The 24821-nt window shown below is 36.4% G+C and overlaps 1 protein-coding gene across 1 annotated transcript in view; it reads right to left on the reverse strand.

Annotated features, from left to right (window-relative positions):
- The window catches only part of tafa4b (TAFA chemokine like family member 4b), a gene marked incomplete at both ends in the record, with an annotated part of 51215 nt that extends 31693 nt beyond the window's left edge, over positions 1 to 19522 (reverse strand). Inside the window, 2 exons of the mRNA XM_081357674.1 lie at positions 2745 to 2900; positions 19408 to 19522. Coding sequence (XP_081213800.1) covers positions 2745 to 2900; positions 19408 to 19522 — 271 coding nt within the window. The remainder of the gene's footprint in view (positions 1 to 2744; positions 2901 to 19407) is intronic.
- Positions 19523 to 24821: the final 5299 nt, after the last annotated feature.

Below are 24821 nucleotides of genomic sequence, written 5' to 3' on the forward strand. Positions count from 1 at the left end.
CCTGAGGGAGAAGGTGAGACTGATAGCCTGAGGGATCTAGAGATCGAGCAGTGTTGATAGGGGAAAATGACCCTCACCGCTCTCTCCTTCACTGCAAAAAAACACAGGTCAATCCTACTGACTCGCTCTTATATAGCACAAAGCCAACACGACCTCTGATGTGAGCTCACACACGGCCACTCCAACTCTCTTTGTCATTCTGCAGTTTTAAAAGAAAACGAAAAAGAAACTGCATTTTGTTCCACATACAAAACAAGATTTCTTACAAAAAATTCTACTTCAAATAAATGATGCTCTTTTGAACTTGCAGTTAATAAAAAAAAAACCTGAAAAAGTGTATTACGATATCCACAAAAATATTAAGCTGCACAACTTGAAAATTCTTAATAATAAGAAATGTTTATTGAGCAGAAAAATCAGCATATTAGAATGATTTCTGAAGGATCATGAGACACTGAAGACTGGAGTAATGATGCTGAAAATTTAGCTTTGCCATCACAGGAATAAATGACATTTTAAAATATATCGAAATAGAAAACATTAATAATATCTATCATTCAATAAATATACATATAATTATATATATATATATATATATATATATATATATATATATATATATATATATACTTGTCTTGTTAATTGGCTAAATAATGAAAGTATCCATTCCCTTCACATTATTTAATCAAAGTATAAAATGTACACAATTAATCAACATCTCTTACCAACAATGAATATGTGAATATATTGTGTATTTTATCCTTTTTTTATATAGTTTTTGGTTGTGTTTCTCTCAATTACATCAGACTCTTTGTTCCTCCATAATACAGTCCTGTAGCCTTCTGTGGAAAATACAAAATGTGCATAGGACCCATTTTTGTCATTACATGAACTATAGTCAAAGAGAGCCATGAAAGTCATAACATGGAATACCTCCCCTGGTGCAGCCCTCCCTACTTTCTATTGGGGTCTTTTGTCTCGGGTGTCAAAGAAGACAAAGAAGAAAAATGGCTGCCAGCATTCGCCCTCTTGCCTTCATAACTAAGAGCGTACGGCAATGACCGAAGGGACACATTTAAACCTCCTTCATCACCCATACTATACTCTCTTGTCCTAAACCTTTAGCTAATAGAGATGAGATGGAGCGGAGGACAATGTAGTCACATTTGTCACACGGCTATGATATCAAAATGTACCTATTATTTAGCAAAATCAGGTCACAGGAGACATTAATATCAGATATAAATGTAACGTGCCTGTGCAGATCACGTATGAAAGGATCACCTGAGATGGATGATAATACCAAGGTAAATTGGGCCATTGTATTATGTCTTTGGCCACATACTGTACACACTGTAAAGTTTCAGAAGTGACAGCCATTTTTAAATAAAGGAGGTCAAAGTGAAAGACAGTAGGCCTGACTTCTAACACAACATACACAATGTTACATCTTCAACCGTGTAATTAGATTACTGTACTAACTACTCTCTCTAAAAAGTATTGGATTACTTATTACTAATTACTTTCTAAATCCATATCAACCTGAACAATACAAGGAAAAGACATGAAACTGCACTTTTGATTCTTTAAAATAAACAATATACAATTGGATAATTATTCTTGAACAGACCAAAGTGTGTAAAGAGATAAAGTTCAAATAAAAACAAACATTTTAACATTAAATGTTGATGTTAAATCCATTTGTTATATAGAATTGTTCTATAGTCTCAATATTACAGCATTTAATGCAATTAAATCAGAAGTTACCTGAGCAGTGAATGATTTCCTTTTTCATTTGTTGTTTGATTGACATTAACGTTAAAAAGTAGGCCTATTAGGGTGCTGTCACTTTAAAATCTCATGCATGGATCCAATATGATAATTTCGACCAACTGTTTACTTTCTCTTTGACATAACTGACTTTGTTTACGTGAATACTCACCAAGACGGACATTTTGACACATAAGTGTGTGTAATAGAACGTTCAAGCGCAATAAGCCACAAAAGTAAACTAAATTCAGCTCTCGTGCGCTTCGGATCTGCATCACAGAAAGCACTCTCCCAGTACTGGTTTATTGTGCTTTTTATAACCCACCAATAACTCAAGCACGTCTCGCAATTTCTTCTCATTCATCCATGTTTCTTTGCTTCTCTAACATGTTTCAGCAGTCCTGCGTTGCACAGATATATTTACATACAGATAAACTAGAAAAATCTCCATTGATTGACATCTTCACTTCGCCCAGCCCAACTCTGCACCCCCCGGGGGAGGCTCACCCCTGGATTTTCATTTTATTTAAAACTCAACACTGCAAATGACAATATATATGTTTTTCACTTTATCAAAAAGGATGAACTGTGAATAACCTATAAGAACGACAGTGTGACAAACAATGATACGTTCATTCATAATTCCGTTTACATGGAAAAACACAACGAGTCATCCTTTGTTAATTATAACTGTGGTAACTCCATCCATGTACTTACTTATTTTAATATGCAAAACTGTTACCCAGTCATAGCAGTGGGCATTTACTTCTAAGTCTTGAATGTGGAACGCCCATCAAAAAGGAGTGTTTGGAAGAGAGGGTCAAAAACAGGATAGAAAATAGCTTATTACTTCTAAATTAGGATGTTTTTTGATGTAAAAATCTTGATAACATTATAAGTGGACCTCAGAGAACATTATAGCTCATGACCCCTTTAAATGTATTGTAAAACATCCACACATGAAGAGCGCTTACCCTCCACACAAGACGGCTGTGCCCGCGTTGTGCCGGCCACCTGACCTGGGAAACAGGAGCACTTGACAGTCTGTGAACGTTCCTCAATCTTGTTCTTATTACAGCACCGGTGGATGGCCACCACCTCACAGGTTCCTTGCTTCACCTGGTACGAAGCTGCAGAAAAGATAACCCTAACTGTTAATATTAATAACCCACCCAATATAAGAAACAGAATCTACAACCCCAGATCCAGAAAAGTTGGGACATTTTGTGAAATGCAATCAAATCAAGACTCTGTGATTTGTTAATTCTCTTTCACCTTTGTTTAACTGGCAAAAGCACAAAGAAAAGATTTGCTAAGTTTTCACTGATGAACTTAAGTGTATTTTGTAAAAACAAACAAATTTATATTTTGATGGCTGTAACACACTCCAAAAAAAGTTGGAAGAAGACAAAGTAAAAGTGAAAAGCTTATAGAATATCCAAGTTAAACCCCTGAAATGGTCCACAATAAGTAGGTGAATTGGTAGTAGGTGAGGGGATCGTGACTGAGTGTAAAAGGAGCATCTTTGCAAGCAAAGATGGGTCATGGCTCATTCTAAATACAAGATTGCAAAGAATTTAGGTCTTTCATCTTCTACCATACATAACATTGTGAAAAGATTCAGGGAATCCAGTGAAATCTCAGTCCATGTAGGGCAAGGCAGGAGACCACTATTGAATGAGCGTGACCTTAGAGCCCTCAGATGGCACTGCATGAGAAACCATCATGCAACTCTGTTAAATACAGCCACATGTGCTCAGGAGTACTTTGGAAAACTATTGTCACTTAACATCTGCTGCTGCATCAAGAAATGCCACTTGAATCTCTGTTACTCAAGGAGAAATCTATACATCAGTTCTATGCAGAGATGGCGGTAAGATCTCTGGGCCCGAGCTCATCTTAGATGATCCAAAACACAGTGGAAATCCGAGTCCACATTTCAGCTTGTTTTTGGGAAAAAAGACATTGAGTTCTCAGTCCCAAAGACGAAAGGGACCATCCAGACTTTCATCAGCAAACATCTGTCATGATATGGAGGTGCATCAGTGGGGTGACTTGTATGGGTGTGTGACTGACGTGGAGGCGTATATTGGGATTGTAAAGAGATATTTAATGGCATCAAGATGGCATCTTTCCTGGGAATCAAGACAATGCCAGGCCTCATTCTGCACATACTAAAACAGAGTGGTTTCTAGGCCTGTCTGCAGTCTAGATCTGTCTCTTATTGAAAATGTATGATCATGAAAAGAAGAATCAGACAACGACAACCAAACACTGTTGAGAAGCTGTCTTGTATCAGGCGAGATTGGGCAAAAATTCCACTTCACATCAACAATTTGTATCTTCAATTCCCAAACTATTAAAAAGTGTACACATTGGTAAACATGCCTCTGTCCCAACTTTTTTGGAGTGAGTTGCAGCAAAATTTGTTTATATATACAAAATACACTTAAAGGGATATTTCGGCCAAAAATGATATTAAACCCATGATTTACTCACCCTCAAGCCGTTCGAGATGCATATGTCAATCATTTTTCAGACGGACACATTTTCAGTTATTTTAGAAAATGTCTTAGATCTTTCAGTGGTTATAATGTCAAGTTATGGGGTCCACTCCTCCAGGGGGATAAACAAAGGCCTTCTGGGGGTAATCCGTGCGGTTTTGTCGTAAAAATATACATATTTAAAACTTTATAAATGAAAATAACTGGCTTCCGGCAACGGTCGACACGCGTTCACGGGAGATGGATGCTGGCGTATGACGTAGGACGTAGCGTAGTAAGCATCGTGACGTAGAACAAAGTATAGCTAAATCAAACACTACGTCATACGCCGGCATCCATCTCCCGTGAACGCGCGTCGATCGTTGCCGGAAGCCAGTTATTTTCATTTATAAAGTTTTAAATATGTATATTTTTACGACAAAACCGCACGGATTACCCTCAGAAGGCCTTCGTTTATCCCCGTGGAGCCGGATGGATTACTTTTGTGAAGGATGCATGCACATTTTTGGGACTTGAAGGAGTGGACCCCATAACTTGACATTATAACACTGAAAGATCTAAGACATTTTCTAAAATAACTGAAAATGTGTTCGTCTGAAAAATGATTGACATATGCATCTCGAACGGCTTGAGGGTGAGTAAATCATGGGTTTAATATCATTTAACTAGCCGAACTATCCCTTTAAGTTGGTCAGTGAAAACTTTTGTCAGTTAAACAAAGGTTAAAGAGAATTAACAAATCACAGATTCTTGATTGTATTGCATTAGATAAAATTTCACAACTTTTCTGGATTTGTGGTTGTACAGTATATTTGATGACTGGTAGCATCTAACAAGCATCTGAAGGACTGCCAGGTCCCTGTTTTCTCTCTCTCTCTCTCCCATTTCCCTTAGCAGTACATACATAGTAAACACAGAGCTCTATTCTTCTGTTCTGAGAGAAAAAAATAAATAATTTAAGCGCTGGATTTTTATTTTACAGCCAGTCTAACATGAGTGCTCAATTACAGCCAAGATTTGACTTAAGAAACAAGGGCTCCTCTATGCAGTGAGGTGTGTTAGTATCAACTAATGTTTTATTGTTGCTGCAATGTGGTAATAATATGAATTGCCAAAATTCATTATGACATGGTTAGGGCTGTTATTTAACAGATGGCTGTGGAAAATAACATATCCAAATGATTTAAATCACAGTGTGGATTAAGTTTTCAAACACCATTAGCATTCCTTAAATACAAAAGTGACTAGTCACTCTGGGTTTACTGATATATGTATATGTGGCATAACCATCTGTCCTGCTGTCACGAGAGAGAGCAAACACGTGACATGTATTTGAGGTGAACATTTATGATTTACTTCCTTCTCCTGGGACATTGCTAGCAAACATTCATTACAGAACAGAAAAAGGGGCAATAACCAAAAACTTTTTTATAGACTTTCGCATATTTACATAGAACAAAAATGGAAAAGCAATGCAGTGGAACACAAAAATGCTTTCTGTATACGGCCCCTAAATTCAATCTGAAATATGTCTGATATTTAATAAAAGGTGAATGAAATGTCCAACAAGGCCTGGAAATACATTAAAAACACATTCAAGTGACACACCATGTCTTTAATACACAAAAGTAAGAAATGCAAAAAGGTCATAAAATATATTGCTACTTAAGTTTAGAAGTTCCTTTTGCAATGTGATATCAAGTGATTAAGGCTGATGTGGATGTGTTGGGTATCATATTTCTTTAACTTTTTTCACTGGTAACACTTTATTCTGATAGTCCACTTTAGACATTCTACTAACTATAAGTAACTTTGCAACTAAATGTCAACTAGCAGTCATTAGAGTATTAGTAGACTTGGTAACTTGGTAACCTTGTTACATATGTTACATGCACTTACCATAGTAATAACAGTAAATTATGCATAATTACATGCAACCAACCCTCAACTAAACTCTAGTCCTACCTTAACTCTATAGTAAGTACATGTTGTTAATTAATATTACTTAATACTTAAATGTATAATTACACTGTAACAATGACACCTTTAAATAAAGTGTAACCCTTTTTTTTTTAAGGTGAGGTATTACTTGTAACTACATGCACTTACTATAGTAATAACAGTATTACTATACACTTTATTTTGATGGTCCCCCAACATTCTACTGACTATAAGTAACTAGTTGACATGTAGCTGCAAATTAATGAGAGTTGACAAGTAGCAAAGTTACTTATAATTAGTATAATGTCTAAAGTGGACTATCGAAATAAAGTGTAACCTTTTTGGTTAGTGACAAAGCTTTTCAGCGCTAGTGCATTAATTTCATCTAAATAAGTGTCTGTGATATGTGATTTTGCATTTGAAACAACACTGTAAAAAATTTCTAACCCTCCCAAATCAAAAATTTCAAGTGACCGATAACATCTAAATTTTTCAATTGGCCCAAGTGAAATTAAATAAAATAAAAAATAAAAATTGCTTTCAGTAATTGAAAAATGCTGAAATAAAATACAAAATAAAACATAAATATAAGAATAAAACATTTTACTCAAAAAAATGAAACAAAACGAAAATTAGAGATGTTGCCTTGGCTTAGAATAACAATTTTTGTATTTTGCAGCATTCACGCAATGATGTAATTACCGTAATTTTGAGATGACAACAAAGACGTTCTACTTGAAGCTGAATTATACATTTCTATCAACGGCCAAATGAATATGCAGCAGTCACATAGTACAAGTAGGAGCTCTCAGAAAATTCCAAGTTTACAAGCTGTACAAAATGGAATATTGTAATTACAGTAATTACGACATGTGTCAACGTTTTTTTTTTATCATTCTCCTGTAGCCACAAAGAATTATGGGAAGTGTAGTTTGGTTGCACAAGCCTATTAGATTGCCATACTTGATCAAACTCTTCATTGATCATAAAATATTTTAGTCAAAATGCAAATTACAAATCATTATGATCAGCACCAGTTAGCTGAGTGATTCTGCTATTGATTTGTAAATGTTCTAATTTTTCTTAGTAGTTCTTGTACTAAATGCGTTAAACATAAACAAACAAATAAATAAATTAATAAAAATGTTATTACTGTCCATTTTTTATGATTACTAAGTGAAATGCAATGCAATAAAGAATCTTTTTTATTCTTTTAATGTACACTTCAATTTTATGGTCTAACAGAATTACCATAATTGCGACATGACAAAACATGACGTTCTACGCGGAGCTGCTCACGTCCTCGGACTGGGAATTGTGCGTTCCTATGGCACATCTTGTAATTATGACATGGCGTAAACGCACCTTAATTCAGATATGACGGGTCTGCACACACACACATACACACAGGTTTCCATTTCATCAGGCCGTGAACTCCCTCTCCCGCTATGATGTGTAGTTTGTTTGACAGCTTCCTCCTGGGAAAAGTGGTGCTCCTCAGCTTAGAGAGGCCTCATTCTTTCTATACTCTACCTTCTCTTTCCATTTCCTCCTGAACTCACCTCTCTGCCTTCTCCTCTTGAGGCTTCACATGCAGCCACATTACCCCCCTCACCCTGTCCTCTCTGTCCAACATGGACCCTGCCGACTGGGCTTTAATTAGAGGAAGCGTGTGGAGTCCAGGGGGCGAGTGCTTACAGGCTGGATGCCCGTGCGCGTGCCTCTCCAGGGTCTCTGTCAGCCCCGACATCGCAGGATAAACAACAGATAAGGGCAGATCTCTAACTGTGACTATGACTGACACCACGGGGCCTCACGTCGGATCCTGCATGGGCATCGGAGAGATAATGAATGATGGATGGTGTGTCTCTGTATTCTGGAGATGAGGGGGTGGGCGGACTTTTTTGGAACCTGGCAAATGTATGAATTTTATCTGAAAAAAGTGATGTATGATTTTGTATCTGAAGCATTTGTATTTTCAAGCTAAAACTTAAACTTGAAAAATCGTTTTCTGAAATAAAGCTGAAAAAAAAGTATGCAGATATTAGATGAAAAATGTTGTATTAACATTATTAAAACTATTAATTACAGTTAAAGAAAACTAAAACTTATAAAAATGACAAAAGCACATAACTAAATTACTAAAACTAATGGTAACACCTTACAATAAGGTTCATTAGTTAACTACATTAGTTAACATTAATAATGAACTAATGTTTAATAAAGGAACCTTATTGTAAAGTGTTACCAAACTAATAATACAAATTTAAATATTAATAAATATTTTACAATATTAATACATTATATTAGCCTGGCTTTCCCCATGCTGCCTTGGGCGCAGCACGATTTTATTCACACTGCTAGGCAGCCTGGATTCCATGGACCAGATTTTCCCCTCAAAAAGGGAACCAATCACAGAACGGGGGGGGAGCAGCAAGACGATGACGACGTCAATGCGACACACCGAAGCAGTTTGTTTATATCTATGGATCCAACATGGCATCAGACGCGAAGTTACCTTTCGATGCAGCCTTAGATAGTGTTCTAAGTAGTTTAGAACGCAAGTTTATTTCGTCTTCTTCCTCGTCGAATTTCTGCCGCTCTACATACGTCATCTGGTATAATTGAAACGATTGGCTATGAGCTACATACAGGCGCATTTGATAAACGGCTCTGGGCATTCGTAAACCACGCCTCAAATACGAGAAAATGAAAATGTGGTTCCCAGACCACGTCTCAATGAGAAAGAGGTCTGACGTTAGCCAGGCTAACATTATATAATACTAAAATAACAAAGCATTAAAAAGCCTGCTGAAATGAGTCTTTTTTAATTTGCTAAACTATAAAACTTGAGGATATTCAATGGTTCTTTAAAGTGAGTTTGGTTTTGTTTTAGGTTTATTTTTAGATTACAAGTTTTTCAAGTTACTGTTATTCAGATCAGTGGTTTCTTGGTTCTTTAAAGCAGTGATTCTCAAATGGTTCAAGACCCAGATTTTACATTGGACATTGACCCACACAAAATCCTTTTAAGTGTCCTTTAGGGTGTCATGGAGGGGTGAGGTGTCTAAGACCCAACATCTAGCTACTGGGGTGCCTCAGGGCTCAGTGCGTGGACCACTTCTCTTCTCCATCTACATGACATCACTAGGATCTGTGATTCAGAAACATGGCTTTTCCTATCACTGCAACATTGATGACACACAACTCTACCTCTCATTCCAGCCTGATGATCCGAAGGTAGCTGCTCGCATCTCAGCCTGCCTGACAGACATTTCTGGCTGGATGAAGGACCACTACCTTGAACTAAACCTTGCGGAGACAGAGCTGCTTGTGGTCCCGGCCAACCCAACACTACACCACAACTTCTCCATTCAGCTAGGTTCGTCATCCATAACTCCATCAAGGTCAGCCAGGAACCTTGGAGTTGTGATTGATGATCAATTGAACTTTACAGACCACATTGCTAGAACTGCCCGGTCCTGCAGATTCGCCTTATACAACTTTAGGAGGATCAGGCTCTTCCTATCAGAGCATGCTACACAACTCCTTGTCCAAGCACTTGTTCTATCCAGACTGGACTATTGTAATGCTCTCCTGGCAGGTCTTCCAGCTTGCACCATTAAACCTCTGCAACTGATCCAAAATTCTGCAGCTATAGTGGTCTTTAACAAGCCGAAAAGAGCACACGTCACTCCTCTCCTCACTAAATTGCACTGGTTGCCAGTTGCCGTCGCATCAAATTCAAGTCACTGACGTTTGCCTACAGAACAACCACTCTGCTCCCTCCTACCTAAACTCATTACTCCAGACTTACGTGCAATCCAGAAACTTGCGCTCTGCAAGTGAATGCCAGCGTCTTGTGGTGCCATCTCAAAGAGGCACAAAATCTCTTTCTCGGACCTTTACCTTGACTGTTCCATGCTGGTGGAATGACCTGCCCAACTCAACCAGAGCGGCTGAGTCCGTGTCCATTTTCAAGAAACCGCTGAAGACAACACATCCATTAATACTAACACTTTCTCTTCTATTCTTTATCTATTATCTTTATTTAAAAAAAAAATGGTACTGTAATCTGTTTGATTAAACTGGAAGGGTCATAGCACTTGCATATTGTTGTCTATTGTTAGTTTAATTGTTTCTATTGTTCTCATTTGTAAGTCGCTTTGGATAAAAGCGTCAGCTAAATGAATAAATGTAAATGTAAATGAACATCAGCTGAAATTTTTTTTTTACTTTTTACTTGTAATTTTGTTCTTGGTTTTCAAGAAATGAGAACATGTCCACTTCTGTTAAATGAATTTGCACCAAAATACCAGTTTGACTGGATCAACAGCAAAAGATATGGGAAGATAATCCCTTGTTAAAATCAATTTATCAGAATTCTTGTTTTTCAAACAGTAGCATTTGGAGTGAAGTCATGGGTTCAACTCCCTGGGACTGCAAGAACTGATAGTTTTTATTTATTAATACCTATATTCAACAAGGATGCATAATATTTGTCAAAAGTGACAGTAAAGTTATTTCTATTGTAACAAAAAAACTATTTCAAATAAATCAGCATATCACAGAGCCCCTAGGGGGACATGGTGATGGAAAAAAATATGAGATGGAAGGAAAAAACATATTTCAGTGCTTTGCATGCGCTTGCAAATAACACAAACATTTTGCAAGCTAAAGCAAGGTTTCTCATAGAACACAAAACATCTGCGAGAACGCAAAAGCGTTGACATATAATTTTACCTCCCATCACATTTTCTTTTTACTTCATCATGTTCCTTTAGTGGCTCCATATCATATTAGAATGATTTCTGAAGGATCATGTGACACTGACTGACAGAAGACTGGATTAATGGCTACTGAAAATTCAGCTTTACCATTAAAAGAATACATTACATTTTTAAAATACATTAAAATAGACAGCATTTATTTTAAATTGTAATAATATTTCATAATATTGCTGTTTTTACAGGACTTTCCAACGCCAACATTTTAAACGTGCATATTCAAAAAAGCATTAGTCACCAATATACTGCTACAAAGCACCTGTATAGATAATATTCTGAAAACAAGAGTTAATTAGTAATTAGTATAAGAGGTCATATCAAGTCAGTCACTAAAACCCTTTTAATGCTAATTGGAACTTAAATTTAAGAGTGGTTAAATGTAATTTCAAGTGTATTCAGTGAATATCTGAATAAGCAATATAAAACAGTTGTGCTTATAAAGATATATAAGATAAAGATAACTTGTGTGTGTGTGTGTGTGTGTGTGTGTGTGTGTGTGTGTGTGTGTGTGTGTGTGTGTGTGTGTGTGTGTGTGTGTGTGTGTGTGTGTGTGTGTGTGTGTGTGTGTGTGTGTGTGTGTGTGTGTGTGTGTGTGTGTGTGTGTGTGTGTGTGTGTGTGTGTGTGTGTGTGTGTATGTGGGTTGTGTGTGCCTTGTTAGTGTGCGGGCTCAGCACTCATGGGAAGACTTCCCATCATCACCAAACCCCAAGAACAAAGGCCATACTGCCTCCTACTGGCATAATAGGCTCACAGGAAAGACATGAGCAATCCTTTCCTTCATAAGTAGCACTGGCACACAACAACCATTTATCTACCATTAACAGTCATTTACAGTCACATTGATGAGCAATTCCCTGGATTTAACAAAAATATTGTCCGGAGAAATCATGCAGCCAACCAGAGGATGAAGGTCTCACACTATCACTCATGTCTTACTTACACCTTTCTCACACACAGGCAGGCGTCACATCTTGGACACTCATCATCTGACACATCTCCAGCCCTGGAGACTACAGCAACAAACAAGCCACAAAATGAGATCTCAGACAGTGGAAAAGATTGCTTGTAAACGTTGCATTATAAGCTAATAACGACCAAACAGGCGTGCAAAATGTGTGCTGTGTGAACAGCTTAAATGCATCTGAATAAGCCTTTTTCTGTATGTGGATCTTTTTACACACTTGGCAGCAGAAGTCATTAGTAAAATTCTCCGCCGCACCATTAAGCACAGGGAGCAGACTCCGCGGATAATCGTGAGATTTTTTCCGCGGCTTCTCCTCCAGGACCGCAACACTGGAATTAACCGCTCAGCGTTCCACCATAGCCATCTTGTTCTGGATTTTAAAGCGCTGTTATGATGGTCTCAGAGTAATAAATCTCAGATCAGCCTGAAATCAAATAAGATTTCAAGCATGGCTAACTGTCTCTATCCCTGTGGCGGACGCATCTGGGTGTTGAGCTAAACGCCATTACCTTGAGCTGATGGGGCAGCCAGGCGATTGATATATTCTGACAGCGCGAGGCGAGTGAGCCGTTGTGCGATTTATCAAGAAGCATGTCTTTCTGCTGTCAATAGCTGACTGGGGTGTCAGTACCAAAAGGGCAGACATTTTGTGACTCTGAGGGAACTCGGTTGATTGCGATGACAATGAGTGCACTGAGGGTAGGCCCGTCAATGTAACGTGTTCATTTGGTGAGATGAATTATATTTAAAACAATATGCGCTAAAAATAAAGCAATTAATCCTGCCCTCTGACCCAGAAATAAAATCTTTTACAGGATTTTTTACAGAGAGCAACAGCATGAATATGTGGCTCTTTTTTCAATTAAAAAAAAAAGGAAGCCACACAAATGTCTATTCAATGCTTTTTGTCTGTCACAATAACGTAATGCCTTAAATTATTATAATTTGCATGTATTTAATTAATTATTTACATTAATAATCTATAATCTATAAACTAATATATGTTATTCCTATTCATATACAGTATATATACTGTGTGTATGTATATATATATCAACGCTATCTCACGACCAATTCGTACGAATTCGTACGAATGATAAAAAGTTGGCTAATTCGTACTAATTCGTACGACCTAGCTCGTCTAAACCCACGTGATGGGTAGGTTTAGGGGCGGGGTCAGGGGTAGGTCATTCGTATGAATTCACACGAATTGGCCAATTCGTAAAATATGTACGATTTTGCAAAAATCGTACTAATTCGTACGAGCCAGGTCGTATGAATTCGTACGAATAAGCCACCTCGTAGAATTTGTACGTTTTCCCGTGAGATCGGGCTCATATATATATATATATATATTTATATATAATGTGTCATATAGAATATGACACTGTATGTAAATAGGAATATATATATATATATATATATATATATATATATATATATATATACCGTGCTATCCATAAGTTTTCAGGGTGAATATATATATATATATATATATATATATATATATATATATATATATATATATATATATATATATATACAGTGCTATCCAAAAGTTTTAGGAAGAACATTTATTTATTTATGATACATTATTCATTCACAAAGAAAATTGGTTTCCTTAAAGGTTGGATTTTTCCTATTTTTTTTAATTAAGGCATTAAGTTCAATTTCCAAAAGATTTTTTATTCCTCTTTTAGTAAACCTTAGCATGGGTGTCTAAACTTATAGCACTGTATCTATCTATCTATCTATCTATATATATATATATATATATATATATATATATATATATATATATATATATATATATATATATATATATATATATATTCTATACTTGTATCAGTGCGCCGTGTATCATTCTAATATGCTGATTTGAAGCTCAAGTAACATTTCTTATTATTATCAATGTTGAAATGGTTGTGCTGCTTAATATTTTTGTGAAAATTGTGATAACTTTTCCTCCTGGATTCTTTGATGAATATAAAGTTTATATAATCTTCTGTAACATCATAAATGTCTTTACTGTCACTTTTGATCAAAATAATGCATCCTTGCAAAATAAAAATGATTAATTTCTTTAAAAAAAAAACAGTGTATAGGGTTCAGAAAAGCTCAAATTGATCTAAAACTGATCATTTGAAATGAGTTAGAACAAAGTTTCAAGATCATAACAGCATTCCTGTTCAATAAGCACTATGCAGAAATGTTTTCTTCCTAGTTGCTGTATTGCACCTTGTTTTCAATCTGTCCATCCATAGTTTTTTCCTAATTTAAAATAAGATATTCTGCATGCGAGTTTCACAAAATGACACCTCAGGTTCAGCATTCAAGAAAGAACATGCAGTAACAGACGAATGTCTATGTCCATGACAGAAGAAAATGTGCAGCGTGACAAAATGAAACTAACAAGCTTTCTAACAAGAACACCCAGTATCTGAGGCCAGCTGACATGTTCCACACACACCTCCTTTACTCAGGCCAGGTAATAAATGGCTCCGGGTTAGCTGTTGTTTTTAATTGGATGTGTCAAATGTCATCACAAGCTTGAACAATGTTGAATGGACGTTTTAACTTGTGTGTTTAATCTTCATGTCATGAGTGTAAGACAAACCAAAGGACAGCTCACATAACACAAATGAGGTCTCAGAGTGGGTGGCCTTTGGCTCCAGGCGACTCACTTTGACACACTGTACTATATGGAGGCTGAATCAATGTGTCGAAAATGGCCACAAATGGCTCGTGTAGGCATGCAGGTGTGTTGGCGAATGTGGTGTGTACTCATTAAATGCAACGCGCATTGGGACTTTGTTGGCCTTCGGTGTTGGCTATATAAGGGCCTATTACAGCAGACGGGAACAAAGACAGCCGCTTGCACGCTATTGTCTCTATTTACCTGCAAGCATGGGCAAGCATGACAGGACACACAAGACAAGAAAAAGTGGTTGTTAGTTATAGTGTCTGGTTTCAGTGTCAACCATCAGTCAACGGCCCTTGCCTCGTTTGGGTGAGATTCAGACCATCCATTCCCATTAGTGTCCATGTTTCCGTGGGAGAACTTTACAAATGACCCATTACTGCTTCTCATTCAGACACATGAGGGGTTATTCCTGTGAATGCATTTATAGAGCTTCAGAGCCACCATGTGGCCACAAGTGGCACTGCAATGAAGAACTTGCTTTTCAAGGTAAAAATGTGGCAGAGGCTATTCTTTTTAAATCCCAAAGTTATTAAGATACTATTTACACATATATATAAATATATTTAAAGTGTAGTATAATATGTGAGCCTGGATCACAAAACGCACGGGTATATTTTTTGGCAATAGCCAACAATACATTGTATGGGTCAAAATTATTGCTTTTTCTTTTATGTCAAAAATCATAAGGATATTAAGTAAAGATCATGTTCCATGAAGATATTTAGTAAATTTCCTACGGTAAATATATAAAACATTTATTTTTGTGAGTGAATGCGGCACAATCATGAAAATAAATGGGCAACTTTAAAGGAGATTTTCTCAATGTTTCGATTTCTTGCACCCTCAGATTTCAGATTTTCAAATAGTTGTATCTCGGCAAAAATATTGTCCTATCCTAACAAACCATACATCAATGGAAAGCTTATTTATTTTAGCTTTTATATGATGTATAAATCTCAATTAAAAAAGAAATTGACCCATGTGACCCATGTGGTTTTGTGGTCCAGGGTCACATATGAAATATAATAATGTACATATAGCATAATATGTTTGTTTATATAATCAAATACATAAAAATATATAAAAAATAAAAACATCATATCTTTCAACAGTTATTTCATCAGTCTTCTGTGTCACATGATGCTGATTTGGAGCAAAAAAAAAAAAACATTTCTTATTATTATCACAGTTGAAAACCAATTAATATTTTATGTAAACCATGATACTTTTTTTCAGGCTTCAAGATAAATAGAAGATTCAAAAGAACAGCATTTATGTGATACATAAATGTTTTGTAACATTTTTACTGTCTCTTTTGGTCAATTTAATGCATCCTTGCTGAATAAAAGCTTTTTCTTTGAAAAAACAGATAACGGTAGTGATGATATAAAAAAAAGTATAATATAAAGTAGTAAAATATTATCTATAATATTATGCAATATTTAAATATACAACATATAGTGTATTTAGAGTTTTTTATTGGCTATGGTCACCTGTGCAAAAACTCCAGGCCACTTCAAATCACAAATATGTTTTATAAAAAAAAAAAAAATAGTTACACCATGTGACCAGTCAGTGCAAAAAGTCACTCTGAAACTTGCCCTGACAAAGGCAATGAATCGCACAAAGTGTTGGCAATACAATTTTGTGCATTTTTGCCAACATTTCTCCCTTTTTGCTTTTGTTTTCCTCAAAATATTCCATTTCAATATTCAACAACAAACAGTTTTTCCTCAATTAGCAAAAGTCTCTTTTCAAATTAAGGATAGGGCTGAAACCAGCGATGACATCCACTTATGAAATGTGAAAACTTTGGTGACCTTCACAACACACTTCTGCTGTAATTAGCACAGAGCTGATTAAAAACACCTCCGTTAGAAAAGTAACCTCTTCTCCCCATCAAAATGAAAAGTAACATCATCAGTCAGAGCGGCTCGAGATGCTGGTGGCATTTCTGTCTCAGCCGAAAGGTCACCTTGCATTACAGTAGCAACAACTAAACAAAGAGAAGCCGTAATTAAAGAAAGTGTGATAATTATCGGGAGCAACGCTGACATTGGGGAAGGACTTTGCATAATATGAATGATTCAGCAAAGAGCCTGGAGTCTGACCTTTTGGCATGCTAAAATATTTATGTACTGCTGGTCACTTCTTCACCATGAGGGAAGCTTTCATGAATTATGCAAATCAGAATTAGTTAGCTCGTGGGTGTCAATTAGCGTGGGGAAGTAGACATAATTTTAGTCACCCACCCTCTTTTCTCCCTCCTTTTTTTTTCACGAAGACGGGTACGTCTTTGTGTGTGTGTACAGAGGCATGCAGTGGTGTAACGAGCTTATTACCTGACCATTTAAGATTAATACAGTCATTACTAAATTGTCCCTTCGCCTAAAACTCTTTACTGCAGAGGCATGAACTCTAATGAAGAAAGTGACTTTGCTGCTGTCCGTTTTAATGTTACTGCAGGGCAGGAGCACTATCATATAAATATGATACGGATGCAAACGACCAGCTTTTAATCTCCTGAACAGGACAGCACCGGAAATAACTGTAATTATGTGTTTGTATTAGAGGTCAAGCTTTGTTAAATGTCTTCTGTGGGCTGAAAAAAGGTTCACTGACATCCTCTGTGGTTTACACTCACTGGGTGGACGGAATCTGAAGACTTTTTTTTTCTACACTAATTGTGAAAAAAAAAATTGTGCAATGGATTTAAACATGAGGAAATGTAAGCCTACTGCATTCTCACTGGGACTGTAGCTGAAAGCATCATCAAATTATTTCGATTCAGGTTAAGCTTAATCACCAACATTAGTGGCATAATGTTGATTATCACCAAAAAAAATTTTTTTTTAAAAATAACACAATTTTTTTTTGAAGATTTAAAAGCAAAAATCTGAAGCTTATGATTTTATAAAAGCACTTACAATTATTCATCTCTTAAAACATATGTATTATATGAGCTGTACATTTGTTCTTGTCATTTTTATGACTGTTTTAAGATGTGGTTTGACTCTTATATATGCTCATGGAACTGTACCTTTGACCCTGACAACATACACATACAGCTTATTCCACTGTAAAAAAACGATATGATTAAAAAGTTATGACAACATATGTTTTTACATTGCTTTAACTCATCATACATATTACAAGTTATACAACTTTAACATCCAAGTTGACTGTACTTAAAGGAGAACTCCGGTCAATTTTAACATTGAGCTAATTTTTTTGTAAATTTGGAGTGCTGTCAGTACAGAGAACAACGTCAAAAATCGGTGTTGCCTACACCGTGTTATCCTCTTTTTAAAATTTGCACCCTGTTGACTTCAATGGGGCAAGTTTTAAACCAGCTTACGTAGCCTCTTAACATCCTTGATGTGTCATTACAAGTGCACAGCTAATGTGAGTGATTCCTTCAGAGTGATCATGGGTGAATCTGACTGCAGTAGATGTGAAAGATATTAATAAAAATGATGTTATTTCAGCCAGCGCACATACCTGTCTTTACATCCTGTTTTCGGTCTAAGTCCATAGTAATCGATTGTCGAGTTCACGCGCTTGATCATAGGTAACTAAACCTATAAGCCCGAACTCGACAATCGATTACTATGGACTTCGACCGAAAACAGGATGTAAATACAGGTATGTGCGCTGGCTGAAATAACATCATTTTTATACATATCTTTCACATCTACTGCAGTCAGATTCACCCGTGATCACTCTGAAGGAATCACTCACATTAGCTGTGCACTTATAAAGACACATCAAGGATGTTAAGAGGCTAAAAGCAGGTTTAAAACTTGCCCCATTGAAGTCAACAGGGTGCAAATTTTAAAAAGAGGATAACACGGTGTAGGCAACACCGATTTTTGTCGTTGTTCTCTGTACTGACAGCACTCCAAATTTACAAAAAAATGAGCTCAATGTTAAAATTGACCGGAGTTCTCCTTTAAAAATGTAAGGCTCAACTTTTTTTTACCGTACAATGAGTACATCCATAATAGAGAAAAATAAAGGAAAAACCATGAATATCAACAATTATTGACATTATCTATAAATATCATTAGCATTATAGGCATTATTTCAGTAAAGATACTTTGAAACGATGTATTGTGAAAAGTACAATACAAATAAACGTAACAAGAAAATAAAAGATTTATTAAAAAAATATATATTATATATTTTTCATTGCTCTATGCGTCCATGCTTTGCTCTATGCGTCCATGCTTCCAGATGTCAAGTTTTCGAATTCATAAAAAAAAATTATGAGAAGAATCATTTACTATCATTGTTTTTGTGGCATTCCAACATGGCAATGAAATTATAAAATTGCTTATAACTTTACACAGAAAAGGTTAGTAAGTTATTTTATTCACACTAAAACATGCATATTATTTACATATTGTGAATATACTTTAAACAGTGAGTATTTTAATATTTACGAATTGGCCCTATTCACATTCATTGTAAGTGCCTCACTGTAAGCTTTTTTAAAGAAAATGAGGGACAAGTGGAAATCCATTTTTGTGCTTATCAACATTATGCTACAAATGCTGTGTTTAATCAACAAAAACACAAGTGGCATGAGATGAACTGGTGAATGATAGTCTTCTGTGTATCAATGGTCCACTTGATCATTGATGCTTTGGACTTGAAGTGGTTAACTAAACGGTCTGCCATGTGTTCATAAATACATGTTCTCCTGTAATTAAGCCAATGGGGCATTGGCATACCTGTGTGTCCCCGCAGACTCCGTGTGCCCGCAGAAGCCGACTGGCACGAGCACATTACCAAGGTGACGAAGAGTGCAACCTGCAACTGCCACACTGACCGCCCCCACAGCTGCATCTACAGAGAGACCAGCAGAGAGAGAGAGAGAGAGAGAGAGAGAGAGAGAGAGAGAGAGCATTGAAAAGTCTACACATGAGTCACAGTCTGCCTCAAGGTTGTGAGAATACGTCAACAGTGTTACCTTTCTGTCCTGTGTTCTCTGATCACTCTCTTCCCTGTAAGCCAGCCATGTCTCCTCCTCTGTCTTCACTTGCTTCCTCAAACAATGTTAGATCCTGAGAAGACAGAAGGAAGAAGGAGAGGGATGAGGTCAAGTGAAGAAAGAAGCAGTACATGGGCACTCTTCAACAATGGGCACTTCTGGTCTTCTGGGTATTGCGATTTGAAACTCCTCTGAAATACACTTTTCAAACTCACTAATTTGTCTACTAATAATGGATGTACTGTACATGCATGACAAGAGAACTATGTCATTTTGAAGGGGTATTTTTTCATAATGAGAAAATGTAATTTCCTCCACATCTTAAATCACTGACACAAATGGCTGACACTAACCGCGTTTCCATTACCTTTCAAATTGCGCAAATTAAAATTGCGAATTGAAAATACGCCCAATGGAAAAACGTCAATTTTGCAAAACTCCCATTTATCGCAAAAAAGTTTTTACGCTCGCATGAGGTGTTTTTTACTTAATGATTTTACTTTTCGCGAGAGGAAAAAATTAAGTTTTAGTCACATAACATTGGTAAATAGAAACGCCGTCAATAGTTTTTTGTCGACATTTAGAAAAAATCACAAAAAAATTGCGCAAATCTGTAATGGAAACATGCCTACTGTTGTTTTATTAACACTAATTTTATAGATAAAATGTTATTCATCGTAAATACAAACAATTGGATAATATTGTCATAAATTTTTACATAATTTAACAAAATCAAATGACTGATTAGTGATGCACAATAAAAAATATTTTGTTGACCGGTGATGTTTACCTTCAAATCAAACATCAAATATCATTTAACATTTATATTTTTGATATTTTATATCATGCCCATCATATTTAAGTACACTAACTTCTGATGTAACTTACACCGTAACTGAGACACAGTTGTAATTTGTGGGGAAAAAATTATATTTATTTATATTTATATATGTGTAAAACTATGCCCTATATAAATGTAATTGTTTGTTTGTCAGTGAATGTGGGTAACATGTTTGGAAAATTATATTGTACAGTATGGTGAATTGTTGATGAATGATACTTAATTGAAAGTTTATGTTTTGTGATTTTAGATATCAAACATGTTTAATATTTAGCATTGCTCAAACTTGATTGATTATGATGTCAACATAGAATTAATTGTTTAAATATTGTATGGGGATTTTGGATTGCCTCAGAGAATCTAAATGTTTGTGTTTTGTGTCAAATAAAATGACAAAAAATTCTGAGTGCGAATCACAGTTGAAGTTGTGAAAAGAAAATATGACATTTTTAAATTGAAAAATTTAAATTAGAATTAAAATATATGGGCCACATAACAGCAGAACTGATATACAGTTGTAATTTGTTTTTGTTTTTTTAAAGTATGAATTGAAATGATTTATGATTGTCTCACTTTGTAACTAACATAAATGTAATAAAGTATTAATATCCATCATAAAAATATTAATTAAGACTGCAAGTGTGGGTCTAGGGTCTAACATCTACACATAAAAAGCATTTGAAAGTAGCAAAAAAATATTTTAAGGGCATAATATGTTTTTCAAAAATGTTATGAGACCTTATCATATAACAAAATGAAAAAAGTATTTGCTAGTTTTAATTAAAAGCAAACCCTAGGACCTAAAAGCTCATTTTGTTAAAGAAATAACATATATGTGAGAAACTAAAAACAAGAATATGATAATAGAACAGCGCTGATGAAATGTGAGATTGAAAGGAAAGAAATAAAAAAGGCCTGAGATGAGGTGTAAGGTCTGAGGACAGAAAGGGAGAGAGGAATAAAAGTACTGATGGAGCGGAGCAACAGAGAAACAGAGATGGGATGAGCAAAAGAAGGGCAGCTTCAGAGAGGGATATCCATCCACCCTCAGGGCCCGATGCAACCCCTGTTCTTCAAAGGCAACCCCGCACACACACACACACACACACACAGGCGCTGAGGCCACAGAGATGGGACTGATATATTGTTTACTGTAGTTCACCTACCCCCCGGCTTAAAGTGATCTAACAACCTCATCACACACTCACAGAGACCACCGATCTTGCAAGTTCAATCACATACACATGCATTCATTTTCTCTTTTTCTCTGCTTCTTTCATATAAGTATAGACATGCCAATACACAGATGCACATGCGCAGTGAATGTGTCCATAAATAAAAGTTGCTAAGAGCAAAAACGACCAGGTCAAAGTCCTGTTTGACTCTTTTACCTTGATAGTCCGAAGAGAATTAAAAAATGAACACTGTTCAAATAACAATTACACACTTCTCCCAGCTCCTATTAGCAAGCATATATGTGTTTGTGTGGGTGCGCGTGCGTGCGTGTGTGTGTGTGTGTGCTTAGTTGTCAAAAAATATGTTTATTACTATTATTATTAATACTTGCATTTGACATGTAATTGTTTTCTAGAGATTTCCCCCCATAGATCTAAATGAGGTCACTCTGTCCCCTTGTGGATACACTGAGAATTGCTTTGAATGAAAATGAACCCATGAAAGGAGACCTCATCCAGCGTGTGTGTGTGTGTGTGTGTGTGTGTGTGTGTGTGTGTGTGTGTGTGTGTGTGTGTGTGTGTGTGTGTGTGTGTGTGTGTGTGTGTGTGTGTGTGTGTGTGTGTGTGTGTGTGTGTGTGTGTGTGTGTGTGTGTGTGTGTGTGTGTGTGTGTGTGTGTGTGTGTGTGTGTGTGTGAGACTGATGATTAGACATACTAAGCCACAGGCAACAGCACATTGTCCATTCTCTTTACACAGACAGACACACAACAGCATTACTAACAGCTTTGTATTCTGATACATTCATTAGCGAAACCCATAACAGAGTGCATTAGGATACACACAAAAGCTGACTACGCACCTTTACACACATACATAAACTGCCGTCCACAGTCATGACATAGTAAATCATCCTGTTATCTACACACCATTCTTCTGCACAACAACTCTAATTGCCCTAAACTCATGCAAATGCACCTGTATTTTGCACACGGGCGAAAGTGTGTGTGTGGTATTTATTAGTGTATTAACTGAAGGACTCTTCACCAGAACAGACCGAGGTGATCATTAAGTGAAGTGGGGCGGTCTGCGTAGGAAGGTCTGTCAGGAGATTGCTTTGATTTGCATTTGGCTTAACCTTAATGACAAACACAAAGCCATGCACACACTCATACGCGCACAACCACGCTTCATTGACATGCAGAGGCTCAAAAACACCCCTGACTAAGAAAAAGAACTGTGCCCTGCATTTAATGTCCGCATCTCCAGCCCGGATTTCAGCATTAAGTATAAACACACATGCAGGTGAGGTGGCACGTTGCGGCACACATCCCAAGGTGGAATACTTGGCCCATTTTCCTGTTTCCCGACTGTACATACCTGCTAGACGGAGTCTTTTAAATTTACCAGTGAATTGTGAATTGAGTTTCCGAGTCTCTCAAAAATAGGGTGCACGAAAATGAAATGGACTCCAATATTTACATGCCTGGCTGGCTGATGATAATTAAACCCTTTTAGACTTCTTGACATTGCTATTGGTTTGTTGATAACTGCTTGTTTACCTATTACTAATTTGACAAGCAAATTGCAAAAAAAAAAAAAAAAACTATTTGGGATGTTAAACTGGCTGACTTTTCTAAAGACATTAGTTATGCTAGATAGCATATTTAATTGTATGCTAATGAAAACTAGACTGAAAAAACAGCCTGTTCAATGATTTGTACTTTTTAAAGAGATAGTTCACACACAAATTATAATTCTGTCATTTACCACCCTTGTGTTGTTCCAAACCTGTATTACTTTCTCTCTTCTGATATTTTAAAGAATGTTGGTAACTAAACAGTTTTGGTGACCACTGACTTCCATTGTATGGACAAAAATCAACAACAACAACACTAAGAGATATCTCAAAATTTCTCCTTTTACGGAAGACAGATAGTCATACAGTTTTAGAACGACATGAGGGTGTGTAAATGATGATGCCATTCAGCATCTAATTTTCTAACACATCTTATAGTTTTTGAGATATGTTGTACTAGCTGTTTGATCAATAGACCTTGGACGGCATATGAAATTTTACAGGGATGGAAAAGAGGCTGTGAGGGATATGGCCTTTACAATTCCATGCACTGTATAAAGGTCTAGATCATAAGTAATTTTTAAACCCCAACTTTTTTTTGTTTTATGGAGTTTTTGTCTTCTAAAAGGCATTTAGAAAGATATTTTGTCAGCTGAACAATTGGCACCCTGACTAAAGGGGCACATTAGCAACATGGTCTGTTGTCTCAATATTGTAGTGACGTATGAAGCACAGCTCGCACCAAAGTCACTTTCAAACCAACCCTATTTCTGTTGGTCAGCATGGAGAATTCATGTGACCAACTTGAACATGCTGTGACATCTTTCACCCTCATGCAAAACTCTTAATCAATTCACCATGCAGTGGTAATTGTGACCACACTTTAAGGTCTATAGCAAAGTAGATAACAGTATAAAGGCCCTTTCACACTGGACGCGATTTTTACGCACAAATAATTCGCGCGATGGTTTTATTTTTTGATCAGCTGTTTGTGTAATGAGTGCTTTCACACCGAACGCGAATGTGCTGCGGCGAAAAAACGGCCTTTTTTTTTTCGTTTCGATGTCGTTTTTTTTTTGCGGCGACAGAAAAGACTTCAGCCAATCATATACTACAAGGACAATGATTGTGTGGCGTAGCATTGCCAAACAACTCGGTTATCAAGACTGTGAGTATGTTGTCTGATAGTTTTAGTTGTTGTATAGTCCTGTGCTGTGTAGGCTAGCAGGCTAAACTACATTTGGGATAGAAAGCTAATCGTCAAAGATAGAGATAGAGACCGTGTTTGCGTGGCTCATGTGATGGGTTTTGGCGCAAACTATTCGCACACGAACTATTCGCTTTTTCGTTACGCATCCAGTGTGAAAGGGCCTTAACACTATATGACACTATATATATATATATATATATACGGACAAAAAGATGGATACACCCCAAATTTAGGGGTGAACATCATCATTCCCTTTCCCTCATATCCTTCCAAACCTATATTCTTTGTAAACTCAATGCAATGGCAATACTTTGTAACTCAAGAGAGTCAGCAAACAAAATTGTATGTGGC

Source organism: Scardinius erythrophthalmus, assembly GCF_964197995.2.
Source record: "Scardinius erythrophthalmus genome assembly, chromosome: 25".
NCBI lineage: Eukaryota > Metazoa > Chordata > Actinopteri > Cypriniformes > Leuciscidae > Scardinius > Scardinius erythrophthalmus.